At 35.4% G+C, this 22,353-nt stretch overlaps 3 protein-coding genes across 3 annotated transcripts in view; 1 reads left to right on the plus strand and 2 right to left on the minus strand.

Moving 5' to 3' along the window:
• Nucleotides 1–145: 145 nt before the first annotated feature.
• gtf3c6 (general transcription factor IIIC, polypeptide 6, alpha) lies at nucleotides 146–1,624 on the plus strand. Its single transcript, XM_056475597.1, has one exon. It carries the CDS (start codon nucleotides 266–268, stop codon nucleotides 812–814), a length of 549 nt encoding a protein of 182 aa, XP_056331572.1. The 5' UTR covers nucleotides 146–265; the 3' UTR covers nucleotides 815–1,624.
• Nucleotides 1,625–1,778: 154 nt separating this feature from the next.
• Nucleotides 1,779–9,676, minus strand: emg1 (EMG1 N1-specific pseudouridine methyltransferase). The gene is made up of 5 exons (XM_056476279.1): nucleotides 9,518–9,676; nucleotides 9,283–9,384; nucleotides 5,541–5,682; nucleotides 5,241–5,449; nucleotides 1,779–2,196 (listed from the first exon to the last, which is right to left on the minus strand). Exons 1-5 carry the CDS (start codon nucleotides 9,665–9,667, stop codon nucleotides 2,083–2,085), a joined length of 717 nt encoding a protein of 238 aa, XP_056332254.1. The 5' UTR covers nucleotides 9,668–9,676; the 3' UTR covers nucleotides 1,779–2,082.
• Nucleotides 9,677–11,729: 2,053 nt separating this feature from the next.
• The window catches only part of kel (Kell metallo-endopeptidase (Kell blood group)), a 29,411-nt gene continuing 18,787 nt past the window's right edge, over nucleotides 11,730–22,353 (minus strand). Inside the window, exons 14-18 of the mRNA XM_056476324.1 lie at nucleotides 18,180–18,269; nucleotides 17,908–17,975; nucleotides 17,665–17,825; nucleotides 15,481–15,570; nucleotides 11,730–15,398 (exon numbers count right to left, since the gene is read on the minus strand). Coding sequence (XP_056332299.1) covers nucleotides 15,246–15,398; nucleotides 15,481–15,570; nucleotides 17,665–17,825; nucleotides 17,908–17,975; nucleotides 18,180–18,269 — 562 coding nt within the window. The 3' untranslated portion in view covers nucleotides 11,730–15,245. The remainder of the gene's footprint in view (nucleotides 15,399–15,480; nucleotides 15,571–17,664; nucleotides 17,826–17,907; nucleotides 17,976–18,179; nucleotides 18,270–22,353) is intronic.

Here is a 22,353-nt window from a genome sequence, read left to right on the forward strand (position 1 = left end):
AAATACTGGTCAAATGGAATAATGGTGGCAGCAACCTGACATCAATGTACAATAAAACAGAAAATACAAATCGTTCTTTGAATCATTTAACAGGGTAAAAACTGTTCAAAAGAACCGATTCTGGTAAACAAATCAGACCCAGTCAACCACTTCCGTCGCGTAAATTATGCGAAAGAAATTCGTCGCTAGATGTTGTTTCAACACGAGTGGTATCTTTACCCAAGTTATAGATAAATAAATAAGAAATACAACTGTCTCTTCAGCCATGGAGGACGAGTGGGAAGAGGAAGAGCAGATGGTTGTGGCCGAGCTGTCAGGAATGATCAACTCTGACTTGATCTCCAATCGGCAAGGCACCTGCAAGATAGTGGACATCGACAGCGAGCAACCCATGCTACAAGTCGGCCGGTATCTGTTCGCCGGAGAGTACGAGGACGCTATCGGGACATGCGTGATCTTTGAGGAGGACGGGGCATCTTCTAATGCAGCACTTAAATACAAATGTCACACAATGAAGAAACTGATGCTGCAGCGAACGTTTCTGTCGGAGAGGAAGGAGGACGAGCCCGTCTCCAACCGCATAGAGTTGCTGGCTCTCCACGAGGAAGAGTCGTTCGGTCGGAAGAGCGTTTGTCACTATCTGGACCCGATAGAGACAGACAAATCTGTACTTGACGAATCTAAAGACTGCGAGAACCCAGAGAAGAGCGGTGGATCAGCAGACGAAATGGACGAGACGCTTTTGGAAAACGAGACGATGAACGCCAGCAGCTCTCTTTTACTGGGGTCTGTGCAAGAGGACGAGGGCCCTTGAAAGACTGTTTGACTTTTGCTAATGTACATTCTGTCTAATGTAAATATAAGTTTTCTGCTTAGTAAAAGTTTTGTACTTTGCTTACATAAAAGAATGAATGCCTGTCATGTTGTTGGAATGGGAACAAAATATATACATTTATACATTTGTAAAAGAAACAGCATGGGGAAAAAAGAACAGATGAAGCTAAAAGTTAAAGGAGACTTTTTGAAGTAAAGTGAGAATGGGAAATATAAGAATAAAGCAATAGTAAATCTGTGAGTTAACAAATCAGTACACTCATTACACTCATAAAAACCAACTTTCCCTCTATAAGTTACTCTTATTGCTGTAGTGTGCAAGTGGAATATGTAGGGTTACATTTTTCGACATTAGTTGTAATAATCCAGTGAGATTTTTGATTGTCTGATGGCAGCTAATCTGATCTCTCCATCTTCCAGTCTGTCTAGAATCGAGAAGAATCAGAACAGGCTGAGACTAATACCAGAAGACAACATCGTAAAGATGATTCAAGAAACCTACTTGCATAGTACTGTTAAAGGAATTGTTCACCCCCAAAAATGAAAATTTACTCACTATTTACTTACAATTGAAGATGAACAGATGAAGCTAAAAGAAACAGGAAGAGAGACTTTGAAGTAAAGTCAGAATGGGAAATATAAGAATAAAGCAGTAGTAAATCTGCGAGTTAACAAATCGGAACACTTATTATACACTAGTGATTATGTACATATAGGTTGCAGGTCTGTTTGATCCTTTCTAGAATCAATACAACTTAATCAATTAAGGCTTTGTGAAGTTCAACCATAATTGGTTTGATTGGTGATTTTGCCATGCACTTTTACACTTCTGATAAGAGCATCTGCAGTAGGAAAACAATTATCATAAATGTATTAAGTTTGCATTATAATGATGAATAACACAACATTTTTCTTATTTGTTTATTGTAAATAGAAAAAAGGCAAAGTGTTTTTATACATCAGATATAATCTTAAAAAGGCAAATTTTGGAATTATCAAATGTATAAACCTATACAAAAAGTTAGAAACTTAGTTTTCAATTCTTAACACTTTTTGATGTTTGCTTTATAATAGTTTGCTTCAGTGTGAGTTATCTTTGTGTGACATACACAACACATAAAATATTTTCTGTGGCATCACGACCCAATTTTTGCTTTAATGAATGGATACATGAACCTACAGGACGCAGTCCAAACATCTATTTTTCAATTAAACAGGAAATCTGGCAGTGCATAACTGTTTGGCTTGTCATAACACACCCCAGACCTCTTCAAATGCTGAACACATTTTGGCACAGGCCAAAGCTGCAGACAGAGGATAGTTACTGATAGAAACAGTCTTCTCGGTGTAGTCAACATTTACCTATGAAAAGACAGAGAGAATAGAGAATTTATTGTGGTTACAGAATAGAAAATTTATACAGTGGTTGGCAAAACATTTAGAACTCTATTGCTGTAGTGTGCAAGTAGAATATGTAGGTTTACATTTTTCGACATTCATTTTGGCATTAACCCATTTGTGCCCAATTTTTTAAAATGGTTTCATGCATGTAGCCTTGTTAATAGTATCCTATCTGAACATGTTCTCCATTAATTTTGTCTAGGTTTTTTATTTTTTTTAAGACCATTGTATTTAAATATGAGGCAACTAGAGTTGCCGGTGGGCAAATATGTTGTAAGAACCCTTCAATATAAAATTTAAATAGGAGGAGAATATTTGGCATTCTAACTCAAAACAACTGCTTTCAAAAGATCAATTTATTTTCATAAACATTTACTATGATTAAAATTAGAAAACTATTTGATAAGAACCCCCCGAAAATTTTCTATCAGATAATTTAATGAATATGAAAACACAAAGAACTTATCCATTTATCTTAATGTGATTAAACACACACACTAGTTTCCCCAACAGACTACCGTGTCAAAAAGATAAAAGAAAGTTTCAAGTTGAAAAAGTTTGTCTTTGACTAAAGTTTAAAGACAATTTTTATAAATATTGCAATAATTAATTATAATTATTAATTAGCACAAATACTAATATATGAAAAAAATATTCAACAGTTTTAATTTCTTTTTCCCTACACAGCAAAATCCCAAGGGTAGAGAGTATTTGGTCCCACACTAAAGAGTTACAGCAGTCGAAAAAAAAAAAAAATAGCATAAAACAATAAAAAAACAAGAGTCAAAAAGTTTAGTAAATACTGGTGTAAATAAATACACAAAAGTAAAGAGATACCACAATGGGTTTCAGTGACGTGATACTGTGTTTTTGTGTAAAAAAGTGTTATATTAACTCTTTGTAAGACTGGGACCAGTGGAAGATGTGAATTTTACTCTGAGGATTTTGCTGTATATCAAATTGTGTATCTAAAAAGTCTACTTTTAAGTAAAGAAATCAGTTAAATGTTTAAGTTATGTTTAGATGGGGTATTATGCAAGCAAAAATAATTAAACAAGACCAATATCCTTGATTTATTTATATTTATGTAATAACCTATTAACACATTATTCCTTAATTTCCCATGATGTTCTTACAAGCTAATTGCCCACCTACATCTATAGTTGCTGCTTGAACATTTGACAAAGTAAACAAAAAACTATAGATCTCTTGAAAGATTTGTTTTATTTGGATGAATCTAGAGACCTTCATGTTTATGTTGATATACATTTATGAACAAAAAATAATTTTTAGTATTATGAATATTGTCCTTATTTGGGAGGGTTTGCATCCATTTTGCATCCTAAAATTAGGGGTAGGAAGTTGAAAGCCTCATGTGACAGGAAGTATGTCAATTGCATTTCTGTCTTGAAATCTTTTATTTGGTTGTTTGCTTGCATGTCATTGAGAATTGAAACATGTGTAACATGTATAAAATTCCTCAAAAAGAAAATGGCAATTATGAACATCGGCAATTATAGTTGCCGCTGGGCTTAAATGGGTTCATTGTAATAATCCAGTGAGATTTTTGATTAATGGCAGCAAACCTGATCTCACTATCATCCAGTCTGTGTGAAATCAAATGAAGAATCAGAACAAACTGACGCAGACTAATACCTTAATAATTACTTAAACATAAGTGGTTCCAAATCTTTATCAGTTCCTTTCGTCTATTGAACACAAAATAATATACTTTTTCCATAGGAAAAAAACTTTTACAGGTTTTCAATATTTTTTAAAACATGTTCTTTTGTGTTTAACAGAAGGAAACTCCTAAAAGTTTGAAACAAGTAATGGGCAAGTAAATCATGACAAAACATTTTTGGGTGAACCAACCATTTAAATGCTTTGGGCCAGGGGTGTCCAAACTAGGCCCTAGAGGGCAAGTGTCCCGCAGATTTTAGCTCCAACTTGCCTCAACACACCTGCGAGGGGTTTTTAGTGCCTAGTGAAGCTGTGGTCACAGTGGACTTTTCTCCCCATAGACTTCCATTCATACACACGTGAATGTGTCAGACCGGAAACGCAAGCCTGTGTGTCAAGTTTCGCAGATCGCTGCATTGGAAAGTTCAGGCTTGGTGAACTCTGACCTGCGAAATCACTTGACTGTGTGAGACCAATCAATGTATCAAAATATGACCTCTCTGTACAGAAATGTCAAATATAGAGCAGTCGATCGCTTTTTTTAATGTCTAATTATCTTGTTTAATCCCGCCACTTTTCGCAATGCCGTATGACAATTTCGCAAGCTCAAACTGTAGTGTGACTGCAGCTTAAGAGCTTGATTAGCTAGCCCAGGTGTGTCTATTTGGGATTAGAACTAAACTTTGAGGAGACAGGTCCTCCTGGACCGAGTTTGGACACCCCTACGTTACGCACTTGTGTAAAGATGCTGTAAAAAATATGTATATGAAAACATTATAAATAGATTTTATGAATCAACCTCTAATAAATAAACACTGTGTGACTACCCTTTGCATTTAAAAATGCATTTGTCTTAGGTACACTTGTATATAGTTTTTCTAAGTAGCTTTACATAAAGGTTTCCTGAAGCATCTTGGATAAATATTCTAACTCTGTTTGTTCCATTTCCTCATACAATTCAAGACAGACTGGATGAGGGAGAGGTCAGATCTCTGTGTGGAACACTGGCTGCTGTAAGACACAAAAATCTCAGTGGATAATGACAATTAATGACAAAATAAATGTCTAGAATTGACAATTCCTACTATTTCCTTGAATAATGTCTTATTCTTATCTGCATGACAAGATAAAAGAAGCCTTTTTAAAACAATTTAGCTGTTAATGACAAAATCATTTATTATTCATCACACTGACTTCTTAATTAGTTTGACCACAATAAGCAAAGACTTTCTAAGCTTCCTATTCTCAGCACAGATGAACATTTCAGACATTGTGAAGTTTGTGCAGAAAAAAAAGGTTGAGGAAAGGGAAGCCAGACTTACTGCTCCATGAGCAAATGCTCCAATGACAATGGCGGCAGGCCCATCATCTGGCACAATTGTTCTAGGACATACAGCCTCTCCAGCTTTGAATGATGTGGAAAATCGGGGGCATCCAGGTGGCAGGTGGTCTGAAACTGGATTTTTAATGAGTCTTAACAAACGCTGAGGGCCGTCTGCTGCCCTCACACTCAACTTGTGCAGGAGCTGGACTACAGGAGGATAAACAACAGAAGACTTATTTTCAATCCAAGAAACTGCAACTTTTTTAAGCATTGTAATAATGAGAATTTACTCATTTACCCATGAGTCCACAAAATCTGGCAAAGGTACGAGGAATTCTTGTTTGTGGGTTGATCTCGATCAAAACATTCTTCTCTGTGTGAATGTACACTTGCAGCAGGCCTGCTCTATTTAAAGGACTGTCCAATAACATCAACAGACACTGTGGAAAGTAAATATTTAGAAGCCAAATGTAGGACAAGTGTAAGAGTCTAAATTATCACATGCATTTGTTTATATGGCAAAACATGTAATTTTCACCAAAGAAGGTCCATACTGCTGTGGACTTTGGGGTTTTTATGATGTGGTCACATGTTGATATGCAAGTTTGAATGTCTCAGTATTTGGGCTTCGGTCACATGATCAAGAATGATACAAAATAGATGTTAAACTTTGTTCTGTCTCTTCTGCTCTGCTCCTCTCCACCTCTGGAGTCTTCTGGAATCTTCTCTGGCTCTACTGCTATTAGGCTTTCTTTGAGGCTTACTTGTTCTCTTTGTCTCTTCCTCCTCGTCTCTTCCTCCTACCTCTGGTAAACTTATTTTTACATTTAAGCTGAGTACAATTAATATCATATGTTTTTATCATTTTATATTTTATCATTTTATACAGTTATTTGTAACTAATTCAGTTGTAACCATAGCAAGTTACTGTCATTAAATCATTTCATTATCAAGTATTTGTGAATTACTTTTGATTTAACATCAACACTTAATTGCTCCATATTGTATTACAATACAATCACATAATATCAACGCTCTCCCACATTTTTAGCTATTAATACTGCCCTTATTTCCGGTTTTGGTATAAGATTGCAGAAGAATGGTTTGACTAGAAATGTACAGTTTTTTTACCATCATGCTGATACTTTTTAGTCATTCGGCAGAACTACAGTTCGAACCGATGTGGTTTAAAACCCATTTTTACACAAGTAAAGAATAAAGTAAAAATGTGCATCTTCACAAAATGGCTTGCTTTCGATTTCTTACATGATAATACCCTATGAACTAGCATAGAATGTGGACATGGTGGAGTATAAGCTTATAAAACATTAGTAACTTGCTATTTTCAATTAATACCATATTATTTTGATCATTAAACCATATTAATGAAAAAGAAAAACTCAATGTCAAATGTCAAAAAGTCACGATTTTGTAAGTTACCCATATGCGTGGACATTAGAGATACTCAAATGTCAACAACAGCATGGATTGAATGGTACTCTTCTACTGAATACATTGTTCTGACTATGTATGCTGTGTAAACTATGAAAAAACATGTGTAAGCTGTTAAATTATATTTATAAAAAAGACTTAGTAAGCAAAAAAGGTGTAATATTTTGACAAACTGAATTTAAAAGGCTCTATTTTGCTTGATTTGTTACAACTTTAAATGTTGTTATCATTATTGACAAAATTTGTCATTACACAACCCAAGTCATTTTAAACACTAAACAGATTTTGGCACAGGCTAATTAATGTACAAAAAATAATTATTGCTAAATTTACCCCCTTATATGAAAAACATTTTTAAAACCCAATTATTCATCTTCTAACATTACTTTACAACACAGGTGTCAAACTCAGTTCCTGGAGGGCCACAGCTCTGCACAGTTTAGTCCCAATCCTAATTAAACACACCTGATCAAACTAATTAAGCAATTCAAACTTGCTTAAAAGCTACAGGTAGGGGAGAGTGGGGAAGAATGTAATGTGGGATGAAAGTAACAAATCAAATTTCTCGAAGCCCTGACAACAATTGCTTTCCAGGCTATAAGAGCACATTAAGCATGCAACCCTTGACAGAGCTGTGAAATATCATGTGATTTCGAAACCTTGTCCCTTGGTTACTTCTGAATTTCAGTTTTTAAGTGCAAAAAGTAACTTATTGTAGCGGTTCTTTTTTTCCTTATTATAAATTGTGTTATTTAGTGCAACAGCGTATCCTTGGTTTGAAATGTATACGTTTACAGTTAAAAAGTAAATCAGATTTAAATGGCAGGAGTTTCTGTGGGGACTAAAGTAACACTTATGTTCCACTGATAATAGACAAACCTTATTTTTCACTTCCACATTAGGGTATTCAGTGTTTTGATTCATATGTTTTATGCTTGTTTAATGCATATTGCCAATAATAATAAAAATACATAAAAATTTAAGAAAATTTGAACATTTTGCAGTATTGATTTGCTTTTGAAACATTTGATGGAACTGAAATTAAAATTGAAAAAACATTTAACATTTGCAAAAAATAAAGGACAAAATATGTTTGCAGTTAACATTAACAAATAGGTCATAAGTAGGCCCACACAGAATCTGCGCGCACAGAAATCTGAAGATTTTTAGCCCATCATTGAGTCTATTTTTTTACTTGTATAAATGTGTGTAAATTTATATTGATTCAGTTTTTAAATTAATTTCAGTAATAATATTGAGTAATATGAAAGTGTTCATTTGATTTATTTACAACACAGTTTGTAAGGTAATGTTTTCTGTCTTTTAGTACAGATATTATATATGAGACTTGCTTTGTTTGCCAAATAAGGGGATCTAATTGGACTTGCATTGTAAACATTCGATTAAAGCTAAAAAGGTATTATTTTAACTAATATATATTGAGTTTTTTGTTATGATACTCCCAAAATAATGTCGCACAAATCCGCAGATTTTTTTTACAAAAATCTCAGCAGAAATGGCAAAAAATGTCCGCAGATTCTGTCTGACCCTAGTCGTAAGCTAGTAAATCCAGCAAATTTGTTGTGGTACTTCTGACCCACCTGTGTGTTACTTTCATCTCTGCCTATGGGGTCTCTACCTATTTTGTTTAAAGTGAAATTATATTTGGAGTTGTTCTACATTGATACAAAATAACACCTGATTTTGACCACCACTTTTGTTAGTTAGTAACCACAGCAAAAGTATATTTCTGCTAAATCATTATCTTTTAAAATTAGGTTTTTATGAAAAATTTTACTTTCGTCCCTCGTCCCTAAACAGTGTAGGGCTGCGGCCCTTCATGAACTTTTGACACCCCTGCTTTACAACATTGTCAAAAATTTATAATTACTTGCATTATTTTCATATTCAGTTTTCTTTTTCATTGTGTAATGGTATCGATAGTCTTATTTGTGAAACAAAAACATCACAAAGGTGTCAGCCATGGAAAAGTGACTAAAAGATGAGCAATTCCATGCATATGTCAACCTTGCCATTGAAAAAAACAGTTTTTGCCAAAATAGAGAATTTTTTTTTTTTGTGCAAGCAAGTATTTTACAGTACTTTAGAAATACTCAAAAATGTATCTGTCATTGTTTTCAAACTACTATATTTGATTTACCAAAGTCACACAAGTGGAAATTTCACATCCATAACGGCACTTTTTTCCTCATAAATGCAAAAATATTAAATAAAGTCAATATTTTTTGTTAGTTAGAGAGCCAACACTTATTCTTTTGATTAGCTTTGTTTCTTTAGGGATGTGCAATTTAATTCACAGAATTTCTACAAAGTGTGTTATATACTGTAAACTCTACAGCTTGAGATTTTACTGCAAATGTCACATCCATAACGCTCGAATTGCTCATATATAAATAAAACGTACATGAAGTTTGCAAAAATAATTTGATATGGGCCGAAACTCATAAGGTGTAATGTAGTTTTCTTTCGCTTACAATATTTCCTTTAGATAACTCTAAAATAAAGCATCTATTAAAAGTCTGTATCTGAGTAAAAACGAAAGCATCATGAGGGTTAATGTGTTTTACCTGATGTGTGATATCAGGACGAATCTTCCCTGGGTCTCTGCCACTCTTTATTATCATACTCTTATGCTGATCACAGTTCAGCAACTCAAATGTCTTTCCAACCTGTATAAAGATCAGCTTACGTTCAACATATAAAACAAGCTTGTGACAAATATTAGTAATGCAATAATGCTTCAGAGAATAGCACATCACCCAAAAAGGCGTTTCATATCTACCCTGCCTCTTGGCCTTTTACCTTTACGGTTTCAAGCGTCGCTCCTTCTAAAACAATGACAAGACGCTTTTCTGTCATCTGATCGTGCAAACTTCTTTGCTGTTTAGCTTGTTTTGGTTCATATTCATCTAAATGTTCCAGACCACGCTTGCCTCCAGCGCGTGCAGCCATGTTGACATAGAACTTCGACGCTTTAAATGTGCGTCACAGCAGCGCTTTTGTCCAGAGTGGCCTCCGCTGATGATGTAAGCCATAACTTTTTAAGTTTTAAGCCCCTTTTCTTTATAGACAATTTTGAGGGATGTAAACAATAACAATGGTCCCAATGTATTTCCTGTTTTACATTTTTAATTTATAAAGCTTCCGAGAATCCAAAAAGGTCTAAATATTGCTAAATAATTTTATGCTAGCTGTTTTAAGATGAAGTTATGGTTGAATTGCCTCTTGTTACGGTTATGAAATATTTTGATAACAAGCAGGAAATGTTCATGGGCCAATGACATGACTACATTGAAATGGTCGTATAGTGAATGTAAATACAATGAACCTAATCCTGGTCTCTAGAAAATTGAAAAATATGTCAAGACAACTTTTCATTCACATAATATGCAATAAGGACTTTTAGTCTTTTTATCTATTCATTTGTTTGTTTTGTAAAATTATAGCTTTGTTTTCTTACCGAAGCTTAAAAAAGCTATAGGCTAGCACACACTATTTTACATTTCTAATACACAATTTCTTTCTGATTTTCTATGACTATTTCACAGAATTTTACAGTACACTTGAATTTAGTTCTTTAAGTATTTATAAAAAAATTATTATTATTATTATTATTATTATTATTATTATTATTATTATTATCATCATCATTGTTTGTGTCCCGGTGGAGCAGTGGGTAGCACGATCGCCTCACAGCAAGAAGGTCGTTTGTTCGAGCCCCAGCTTGGTCAGTTGGCACTTCTGTGTGGAGTTTGCATGTTCTCCCCGTGTTCGCTTGGGCTTCCTCCGGGTGCTCTGGTTTCCCCCACAAGTTCAAAGACATGCGCCATAGGTGAATTGAATAAGCAAGCTAAATTGGACATAGTGTATGTGTATAAATGCAAGATTGTGTGGATGTTTCCCATTGTTGGGTTGCAACTGGAAGGGCATCTGCTGCATAAAACACATGCTGGATAAGTTGGTGGTTCATTCCACTGTAGCAACCCCTGATTAATAAAGGGACTAAGCTGAAAATGAATGAATGAACTATTACTATTAATATACACTGCATACCAACACAGCTTTCTTAAAAATTAAACAAGAACACTGGTGTAACAATTTCATTTTAGAAATGTAAACAATAATAGCAAAAACATATATTTCTAAATTATTAGATCACTTATAATATTTTTATAATATGCAGAAAGAACATTAATGTAAGATATTTTTTTTTTGGATTTCTTGCCAGGGAGACTAATAAAAATTAGACACAATGGGCTATATGCACAATGACTTTTAGTTTTCAGCCAGGCAGCCCAAGGTCTTTCCATTACAAAATTGTCACGTTTAAGATCTGTTTTCTTTAAAAATCAGCTTCATGATTTTTAAAGACAGCGCCATGTCTTTAAAAAATGACAGTTTTTCAATGGAATTTCAGCGCTAGCCTGTTGCCACTGACGGACGGTACTAGTGGCTACAACGGTCTTTCATTTCGTTTTACACTTAAACAACTAAATGAATGCTTAAGTCTATTAAACTGAATGTATTGTAATTACATTACAACATCGATGCTGTAAAAACAACCTTGTGAATTTGAAAATAGTCACATTAAGCTTTCACCAGAAGTTTATCATTGGCTTTAAAACTCTAGCTGTGCACAGAGCCCATTCTTATATGAAAACTGCCCATTCATTAATTTTCCTTCAGCTTAGTCCCTTTATTCGTCACAGCGGAATGAACCGCCAACTTATCCGGCATATGTTTTACCAGCTGCAACCCAGTACAGGGAAACATCCATACACTCTTACATTCACAAACATACACTACGGCCAATTTAGTTTATTCAATTCACCTATAGCGCATGTCCTTGGATTGTGGGGGAAACTGGAGCACCTGGAGAAAACCTATGCAAACATGCAAACTCCACATAGAAATGCCAACTAACCCAGCCAGGAAAAAAAACACATACAAAAAAAAACGTCCATAAAAATGTTAAAAATTTATTATTAATTATATATTATTTCATTCATGATGACATTCATGGTACATTCAGACATTAGACCTCAAACTGTATTTACACAAAAAGATTGAAATTATTTATCAATTAATTACAACTATAATCTATTTTACTGTAGAAGGTGAAATGATCTCATTGGTAAAATTTACCATTAATGATAACATGAAATACACCATTTAATAACCAGTTTGGCTGTGGTCTTAAAGTGAAGCCACATGCAAAACCAGTGTAATTTTGTAAACAAACTATGCAAATTGTTGAAAAAACCCTATAAAGAAATACCCGCCCTCTAATATATTATCTTGTATAAATCTACAGCATGTCCCCATTCAACACTATAAAACCATCAAAAGTGTCGCGAGAGATCAAATCCACCAAGCAGCTTTTAACTGTTTATTAAATTGTACTTGACTTATGAAATGTTAATATACTGTTTATTAATATGTATCCACCTTTTTCTATACCCAATGATGCTTTATGTGAATTATGGTAGTTACTTCCATTATTTACATTCAATTAGAGAATGTATTCTTCTCAGAAATCATAAATTGAATATTATCAGAATTAACAAAGACTTTTAGGAGACCAGAAAAAAATTCCAAAAACTCAAAACAAGTCTTTCTGCATCAATAATAAATATTATTACTGTATGAAAAAATATGAGGAAATAATTTGAAGGAGCAAAACACAGTGATCTCAAAAGAACTTTGGCCACAGATATTTCTACCAATGTCACACTAAAATACCAAGCACAATGTTATGTTCATGACACATAAAAATAAAACACAAAGCCAAAGTACCTCGCTCTCACTCCGTTTTTCACTATGTAAATGATTATTTGCAGTACACATCTATTATTCAATATATTTTTTTGTTTCAGTTCTTTTGAATGGAAGTTCCTTTTAAGGAAAGTCTGTTCACTCAGTGGCCATTTGCATTGCCTCAAGCAGTTAATTCAAGGGTGACCATGTTCTTGTTTACTTGTCCCAATACTTTGGTTGTTTAAAATGATAGTTCACCCAAAAAATAAAATTTACTCACTATTTACTCACCCTCAAAGAATTATAAACCTTTATGTGTTTCTTTCTTCTGTTGATCATAAAATAAGGTATTTTGAGGAAAGCTGAACACCTGTAATTGACATCCATAGAAAAAACAAATACAAAGTCAATGGTTACAGGTTACAGGCTTTCTTTAAAATATCTACTTTTTGTGTTCAACAGAAGAATGAAACTCAAACAAGTTTGGAACAAGTGAAGGGTGAGTAAACAACAGTTGTGTAAAGTAACTAATTACAAATACTTGAATTACTGTAATTGAGTAGTTTTTCTCGGGAATTGTAATTTGCCAGTTTTAAAAATGTGTACTTTTTCTTTGCCTTGAATGCTGTATCGGTACTTTTGCTCCACTATTTTCCTTCAACCTGCAGTCACTACTTTATTTTTTCTTGTCTATGGGGATTAGAAAAATTCGTCCTGTGATTCCTGTCCAATCAAATCACACATAGAAGGTAAATCGCATCATACTGAACTACCTCAAGACATGTGTGCATTATAAATGTAGCAAACTGTTTGCAAGCATTAAAAGTGTCCCAGAAGATGTCCAAAATTTTTACACGTATTGACCTAGAGACTGTTTAGATGCATGTCACTGATGAGAAGACGACGAATGTTTACTGTATCATGACCAGCTGTGGCCTTAAACACCCAGCTGGCACAAGACGTCAACATGACATCAGATTGACATTGTACTCTATTGTCATGGGGTTGTTGCATTTTGTTTGGAAATAAAAATCGGTTTGACATCAGATCTCAATGTCAGGTCGACGTCAATGTCCAACCTAAAACCAACCAAATATCATCGTCTAATAATGTTACAGCTTGACAATGCGTGAACCTTACCACTATGACGTCTATCAGACATTGGATTTTGGTTGCCATACCTGACAAATAAATGGCAGTATTTGACTTCAACATGATGTTGGTTTAATATGTTGGCTTGATGTTGGATTTTGGTCACTTTCTAACAACCTAAAATTTACCAAATATCAACGTAATTTGGTCACCTGACATCACGACCTAAATCTAACCCAATATTTATGTCTTATGACATTGTGTGCTTGCTAGGCAATAACTAGATGCACTACAGAATGTTACGTTTACACAAACATGCACAAATTACATGTAAACACATCAGACTTTAACAGCATAATATTCACTTCTCACTACTCTTGAGTACTTTTGAAATGTCTTCTTTTTACTCATACTTTAAGTAATATTAAGAACATTTACTCTACTTGCACTACATTTTAAGGCAAGTAATTGTACTTTAATTTGAGTATGATTTTTCAGTACTCTTTCCACCACTGGTAAACAATGACATAACTGTATTTTTTTGGGTGAATTATTCCTTTAAGCTCTAATTACATTTAAAAAACTTTTTTTTTCCAGTTTGCTCCAAACTATGGAGGATACTCAAAGATGCTCCTAGAGCAAAGACCAGAGGACGATGTGTGATAGGATGTGTGTAGAATGCAACCTAATATTTCTCCTTTCAAACGCAGCTCAGACACACAGTAGTTTAAGCTACAGGGATTATTTAGAAAAACAAGCAAATCAGTAACAAACCCCTCCTTCAAAGAACCATCACTCAGTAAAAATTGATGATGGGCTAGTTTGATTGCAAGGTGGGTCATACTTTTCTTGGGTGGCCATGTTGAACTTATAATTTTTCCCCATTCTTAGGCTGTCATAAAGCTACAATATGGAAGGATGCATTCCAAGAAAGTATCAAGGCATGCCTGAATCATATACCTTCACTTCCTGTCTATCGAGAATGCTTGGAGATCTATACTTCACTGCTTTTGATGTTCCACTCTACACTTCACTACTTTTGATATTCCTATGTGTTCCATTCATGACAGTTAAAGTGATAGTTCACCCAAAACTAAAAATTGTGTCATCATTTACTCACTCTTCATTTGTTCCAAACTGGTTTGATGTTATCTCATATTCTGTTGAGCACAAAAGAAGATATTTTGAAGAAACCCATAACCACTGACTTCCATATTATTTGTTTTTCCTACTATTGCAGTTAAAGGTATTCAGCTTTCTTCAAAATATCTTCCTTTGTGTTTAAAGAATAAAAAAATTCAAGAATGAATGAGATCATAAATGAGTGCACTCTCTATTTTGTTAAACTTAAAATCATGATGTCTCAGGAATAAGATTTGTGAGTTGCCTTTGAGCACAAACACTCCTCCCAGTGTAACTGCAACAAGTCAGTTGCTTGAGCTTTTGTCAGGCAGAGTAATGCAACTGGACCTTCTTGTATAGTCTTTGGTCACTTGAGGAAAAATGTGGTTATGTGACATAAACCCATTACTTATCAAGTTATGATAAACCCATTACTTATCAAGTAAAAAGGTTTATAATCTCTGAAATGACTTTCTTCTTTTTTTCCTAAACATCACCGAGCAGCTTCAAGAGTTCAATAGTGCCAAACCAGCTCCAACAGGTCTCAGTGGACATGTGTTCAGCTTTGACACATTTCACCAGGAAAACTTTGAGGTTTATTCATGCAGGTCAGTGGTTTTGGGCAGAGACCTGAGTTTGAACACAGGACTGTCACCAGGAATGATGGTTCAAGTGGCATGAACTCACGGTAAGCGTCTGTGTCACACGTTACCTGTAACATTTGATTTAAACATTTGATTAGCTCATGTGTTTGAGTGATTGTGTATTTCTCTTTAATGACAGGTTCACTGTACCTTAGTAAAAGAGGTGAGGAACAAGTGAATGTAAGAGAAGCCTGGTAAAGATGAATCTGCTAGATACCTTGTGAAACTCATCTTATAAGCCTAGATGGAACAATTATGGAAATTATGAAATTTAATATTATTAATAAATAAATAATAACAACAATAAGTATAATATATATATATATATATATATATATATATATATATATATATGTGTGTGTGTGTGTGTGTGTGCGTGTGCGTGTGTGTGTGTGTGTGTGTGTGATATAAAAATTATTTGATAAAGTAATTAATTAAAAGTTAAATAATATATACCGAAATAAAATAAATTATTTATAAATTATTTTTAGTATTCATTCATTTATTTTTCTTTCGCTTAGTCCCTGATTCATCAGGGATCGCCACAGCAGAATGAACCACCTACAGTGTATCCGGAAAGTATTTATAGCGCTTCACCTTTTCCACATTTTTTATGTTACCGCCTTATTCCAAAATGGATCAAATTAATTTATTCCCTCAAAATTCTACACACAATAGCCCATAATGACAATGTGAAAAAAAGTTTTTTTTAATTGCTGCAAATTCATAAAAAATAAAATAAAAACTGAAAAATCACATGTACGTGTACAAGTATTCACAGCCTTTGCCGTGAAGCTCTTGACCTCAGGTACATTCTGTTTCCACTGATCATTCTTGAGATGCTTCAGCAGCTTAATTGGAGTTCACCTGTGGTAAATTCAGTTGATTGGACATGATTTGAAAAGGCATACACCTGTCTATATAAGGTCCCAGGGTTGATAGTGCATGTCAAAGCACAAACCGAAGAGAGGATAAAGACAAAGGAATGAAGGCATGAAGACAATGGAATTGTCTGTAGACCTCCGAGACAGGATAGTCTCCAGGCACAAGGCTGGGGAAGGATACATAAGATTTTACTGTGGCTCTGAAAGTTCCAATGAGGACAGTGGCCTCCATCATCCATAAGTGGAAGATGTTTGGAACCACCAGAACTCTTCCTGAAGCTGGCCGGCCATCTAAGCTGAGTGATCGGAGGAGAAGGGCCTTTGTCAGTAAGGTAATCAATAACCCGATGGTCACTCTGTCTGAGCTCCAGCATTTTTCTGTGAAGAGAAGAGAACCTTACAGAAGGACAACCATCTGTGCAGCAATCCACCAGTTAAGCCTGTATGGTAGAGTGGCCAGACTGAAGCCAAAAGGACTTTGCCAAAAGACATCTGAAGGACTCTCAGAACATAAGAAACTAAATTCTCTGGTCTGATGAGACTAAAATTGAACTCTTTGGAGTGAATGCTAGGTGTTACGTTTGGAGAAAACCAGGCACAACTCATCATCAGGCTAATACCATCCTTACAGTGAAGCATGGTGGCAGCAGGAACTGGAAGACTAGTCAGGATAGAGGGAAAGATGAATGCAGCAATGTACAGAGACATCCTGAATGAAAACCTGCTTCAGAGTGCTCTTGACATCAGACTGGGGCGATGGTTCATCTTCTAGCAGGACAAAGACCCAAAGCACACCACCAAAATATCAATGGAGTGGCTTCACAACAACTTGGTGAATGTCCTTGAGTGGCCCAGCCAGAGTCCAGACTTAAATCCTATTGAACATCTCCGGAGAGATCTGAAAATGGCTGTACACCGTCGCTTCCCATCCAACCTGATAGAGCTTGAGAGGACCTGCAGAGAGGAATGGGCAAAAATTCCACAAGACAGGTGTGCCAAGCTTGTGGCATCATATTCAAAAAGACTCGAGGCTGTAATTGCTGCCAAAGGTGAATCAACAAAATATTGAGCAAAGGCTGTGAATACTTTTGTATATGTGATTTTTTGTGTTTTTTATTTTTAATAAATTTGCAACAATTTCAAAAATTTTTTTTTTACATGGTCATTATAGACTATTGTGTGTAGAATTGTGAGGAAATCCATTTTGGATTAAGACTGCAACATAAGAAAGTGGAAAAAGTTACGCACTATGAATACTTTCCGAATGCACCGTATATAAATTAAATAAATTATAAATATAATATGTTAATAAATTAAGCACTATTAGACATCAAATATATTAAATGCAAGTATATAAAAATAAATAATTAATGTTAGATTTAAGAGAAAAATGTGTAAAAAATGTGAAAAAAAAAAAAATTCTAAATTAGACTAGAAAAAGTTAACTTACATCTAGTGCCACCTGTAGAGCTGAGTACTGCACCCAAACCTCCTGCTGTTTAGACGGCGGAAGAGTGAATGTGTCACCCCATCCTGGACCCTTAGTTGCACTTAGATAATGATACCACACACACAGACTCTCAGTCTCTGGATTCTTTGCCTGCGTGTAGACTAGTGATGAGACACACATATGAGGACTCATGTTTGCACAAATCACACATGCAAATTTCTATTAAAATCCAAACTAGCTTACTATCAGAGAGCAGAAGGTGGAGAAGATCTTTAGCCATTAGTGATCCCAGTGTCCCATAATTGAGGGCTCTATAAATATTATAATATTAACATTATAGTACTTTCACACATTAAGCATCTTAGATCTTCAGCATATACAAATTATAAGAGTGGTTTCAAAACATTACAAAACATTCAGATTTCATCATTGTCAATCGGTAGTGCAAAGTATATCAGGATATATAATATTAATATCATGAAATTTATATTCTTGTTTATGTTGTCATAAGATACCTGGGATATGAGGAATGGAAGAATGGTGACACAAACATTCCAACAGGGACGATGATGTCATTACCAGAGATGGATGGAGTCATAGACAAACTAAAACACACATACACACACACAGAAATTTGAAAATGTTTGACCAAACATAGGAATGGAAAAAAAAAAAAAAAAAAAAAAAAAAAAAAAAATATATATATATATATATATATATATATATATGAAATAAAAAAATATATATATGAAAACAATTTTTTAAAATGCATGTTATTGATTTTAGTGTGAATGTCAATAAATGTGTTTGACCTTTTTTCAAAAATGCTTTTTTAGTAAAAAAAAATGGTTAAAAATTCTTATATAACAACCAACTTCTCTAATAATTTAATAAACAAAACTCTGCCCTTCTTATATTCAACTACATTATCCACCTTCTGCAATTCAACCCATATGGAAATTCTATTTATGGCCAAATATGAACATATATGTTATTTGCTTCTTTGACTTCTTTGGGGCAACAGGTTTATTATTTATTACATTAATAAACATTAAAACATTCATTATTTATTAATTACCCATTTTAGCTTACATTATTATATAAAGAACAGTGATTACCAACTACCCACCACTACCATGAACAAACAATATGAAAACAAAGATGAAATAAAATAAATAAAAATTTGAGTTAAATGGATTGTCCACACAAAACTGGAAATTCTGACATCTTTTACACATCTTTTACTTTTACTTGTTCCAAACCTGTTTGACCTTTTGGGTGAACTGTACTGTTAATAAAACATCTGCTCATTGTTAGTGTATGTCAGTTCATTACAGATTCAAAATCTGATTTTATTAAATCTATTAGTAAATATTGAAAATAATAACTAAAATTAAGGAGGGCTCCCTAAAATCTATGAAGAATTCAATAGAAAAACACCCCCAGGGGTGCACGAGGGTTGGGGGGTGATGAGGCTCAGTTCCTTGTCCCTTACTTTTCACACTTTACTTTATATGCTACCGCTAGGCAATATTATTCAGCTTTCACTGTTATGCAGATGATACACAACTTTATATCTCCTCTCAAGCTGATAATTTGTATGAATTTACGAAATTAACAAATTATATAGCTGATATTAAAAATTGGATGACTAATAACTTCTTATTACTAAATTCAGATAAAACTGAGGTCTTGCTTATTGGACCCAAAAACCTCACTTGCAAAAACCTAGAGCACTGTCTAACCCTTTATGGATTTTTAGTTCAGTCCTCTTCTTTAGTGAAAAGATTTTTTAATAGCAACCTGTCGTTTGAAGGCCAGATTTCAAGCATCTGTCAAACAGCATTTTATTTATCTTAATAATGTTGCCAAACTTTGACATATGCTATCAATGTCTGATGCGGAAAAGCTTTTTGGTCATTAGGCCTGTTGTGAGCAACTTCCGGTGACCTCCGTCTACGTGAGCAACAGCAACCGTTGTCGACCAGGTGGGTGTGTTGAGTGACATGACAAAAATGAGAATCCTTCAACTTTATGCAAATGAAGAGCAACTTTCTTGAGCGACAGCCAATAGGAGCACCAATAGAGCTCACGTGATCTTCTCTCATCTCGCTCAGAAACTGGTTATCTTGCTCAGATATTCTTCGTGCTATAGACCTACACAGACTTGCGTTTATAGCAGATCGCCACCCAGAGTCACAGGCAGCTACTAAGTCGCTGCTAGTATAAATGAGGCATGAGGAAGAGCCTGATAGAAAGCTGCAAGCCATGACTACCATCATTGTCAGTATGAGAGAAGAACGGTTTGGAGAGGAGGAAAGAAAAAATAAGACCTTACTCCACAAATCACACTGCAGAGAGAATTCATACCATCAGACAAGAGATTAGAACAGATGTGCTGAAGCCACCGTGGTAGAGCCAGAAGACACGCTGCCTTAATAGCCAATACATTTAAGTTTACAGAGTTTAATGAGTTGCTGAGGCAGAAGCACAGTGGAAAGCTAATCTGTTCACAAGAAGAAATGGATCATCATCTAGGTAGCACATACAGCGACTCAGAGAATAAGGACAGTGTGTCATCTTAATAGATACTCCCAAAATAGAGTTTGATTTGTCAGAGATGCAGTTAAGGCAAGGGCAGGCTCTGCAACTGGACCAAGTAAAATCTTATACAAAGTGTACAAGAATTGTCCCAAACTCCAGTTTTGTCTGTAGAAGATACCAAGAGTTCTTTGGATAAGAGGAAGAACCCCAGAGCAGGGGAGAGTGGCGGAAGGGGAATAGATCCCAAAGAAGTAAAACTTAATTCACATAGATCAGTTCTGTATAATCTCACTGTTGAGAGCTGAAGCAAAGATCTTCTTCAGTGCAGTCGCTAACCGATTATGCACCTACTTGAAGGAGAACACCTACATTGATAGATCAAAACAGAAATTAGTCGCAGGTATTCCAGGCTGCTTGGAGCACAATGATGTAGTGACACAGCTCATAAGGGAGACCAAAGAGAACAAGGGAAACTTATGGGTTTTATGGCTAGACCTGGCAAATGCATTTGTCATACCAGACCATCAGTCTTAAGTTGGTGCAGTATACAACAACAAGGTACCAGATGCCAAGGAGAGTTACACATCTCACCAATGATTATTACAGCAATTTGAGAGTCAAAATGAGAGTCTCTTCAGGAGCAACCACATCAAGCTGGCACAAGGTTCAAATTGAAATCCTTACAGGATGCACTACTTTCATCATACCATAATCACTAGCCACGAATATGGTCAATAAATCTGCTGAACCACAGTGTGGAGACCCATGACAAATACAGCCCAACGACAACCACTCATTAGGGCTTTTATAGATGATCTTACAGTCACCCCAGAAACAGCACCATGATGCAAGTTTATTCTGCAGCGTCCAGAGAAGCTAGTGGAATGGGCCTGTATACATTTCACACAAGCCAAAACAAGATCATCGGTACTGAAGAATGGCAAAGTACAGCCATCCCAGCTATTTCAGAAAAGCCAGTAAAAAAGAGAAGCAAGGTCTTGGCAAAGAGTTCTACAGTTCTTTGGTGGACACGAGGTTGATCCAGACCACCTGTGCAGAATTAGAAATAAATAAAAAAATTGAATAAAAAAATCTATAGACAACTCTGGCTTGCCAAAGATGTTTAAAGTCTGGGTGTACCAGCATGGGATTCTCCCTAGAATTCTCTGCCTACATTTGATGTGAAAGAAAGCAGTCAAAGCAGGGATCTAAGTTAGGACTGGAAGAAAATGGATGGCAGAAGAGACTGTGAGGTAGAGGCATAGTCATTGAGGGTTGGTGGGAGTGTTCACTCAAGGTAGAGCAGGGCTAGGATTCATTCTGATGAACAGAAGAGTCAGAGCAGAGGGAAGGAAATTTCCCGCCTTGTTCAGGACTAGGTGTGAGAGGAAAGTTAACTGGACAGAGTTTTGGAAAACCAAACGACAACACATTAAATTTCTCATCCTGTCAGTGTATAATGCCCTGCCCAGCCCATCAAACCTTCATCTATGGGGAAAAGCAGAGGGATCAGCTTGCCCCTTCTGCTCTGGGAGGATCCCTGGAACATATTTTAAGATACTGCCCAAAGGCACTTGAAGAAGGTCAGTTGGACAGTTGAAGACACAATCAAGTCCCAAAGACCATTGCTAAAGCTTTTTGATAAGGCAAAATGATTACAATTCCCAAAGCAGAGAATTACCTTTGTTTTGGCCATAGAGCAGCCTTCCTTAGCAAAAATGAGGTTTGCAAGGGTTACTGATTCTGCTAGAAACACAGCTAAAATCACCCAGGCACATTGTAGTGGCCATGCTGCAAACTGAAGTCCTCATATCAGAATCCACAAATCAAGTTGTGCTTTTGGAGCTGACCATCCCTTGGTAAGATTGAAGCTTGAAGAAGTTTGAGAGAAAGTATGAAGGACTTCTCAGTGACTGCAAGCAAGCAGAATGAAGAGCAAGGTGCTTCCCAAATGAAGTGGGCAGTAAGTGATTTGAAGCACATTCCTTGGCCAGAGCTTACAAAAAAGATTGGGGATTGAGGTAGCGAACAGGACGGGAGATGTAGACAGGACAATTGAAGCAACAGAGAGGGTTTCTAGGTGGCTGTGGCTAAAAAGTGGTCAGCCATGGAGTTCAAAGTAGCCAGCCAGTTGTACACAAGTCT

The sequence above is a fragment of the Danio aesculapii genome, chromosome 16, assembly GCF_903798145.1.
Source record: "Danio aesculapii chromosome 16, fDanAes4.1, whole genome shotgun sequence".
Classification (NCBI taxonomy): Eukaryota; Metazoa; Chordata; class Actinopteri; order Cypriniformes; family Danionidae; genus Danio; species Danio aesculapii.

What these genes read in the sequence shown, in the direction of transcription:
- gtf3c6 (XM_056475597.1), top strand. Translation starts at nt 266, where the DNA reads ATGGAGGACGAGTGGGAAGAGGAAGAGCAGATGGTTGTGGCCGAGCTG.
- emg1 (XM_056476279.1), bottom strand. Translation starts at nt 9,667, where the DNA reads ATGGCTGCACGCGCTGGAGGCAAGCGTGGTCTGGAACATTTAGATGAA. An exon ending in GTCCTGATATCACACATCAG is followed by an intron (nt 5,683 to 9,282) that starts GTAAAACACATT and finishes TACTTTCCACAG; the next exon opens with TGTCTGTTGATGTTATTGGA. An exon ending in CAGATTTTGTGGACTCATGG is followed by an intron (nt 5,450 to 5,540) that starts GTAAATGAGTAA and finishes ATCCTCCTGTAG; the next exon opens with TCCAGCTCCTGCACAAGTTG.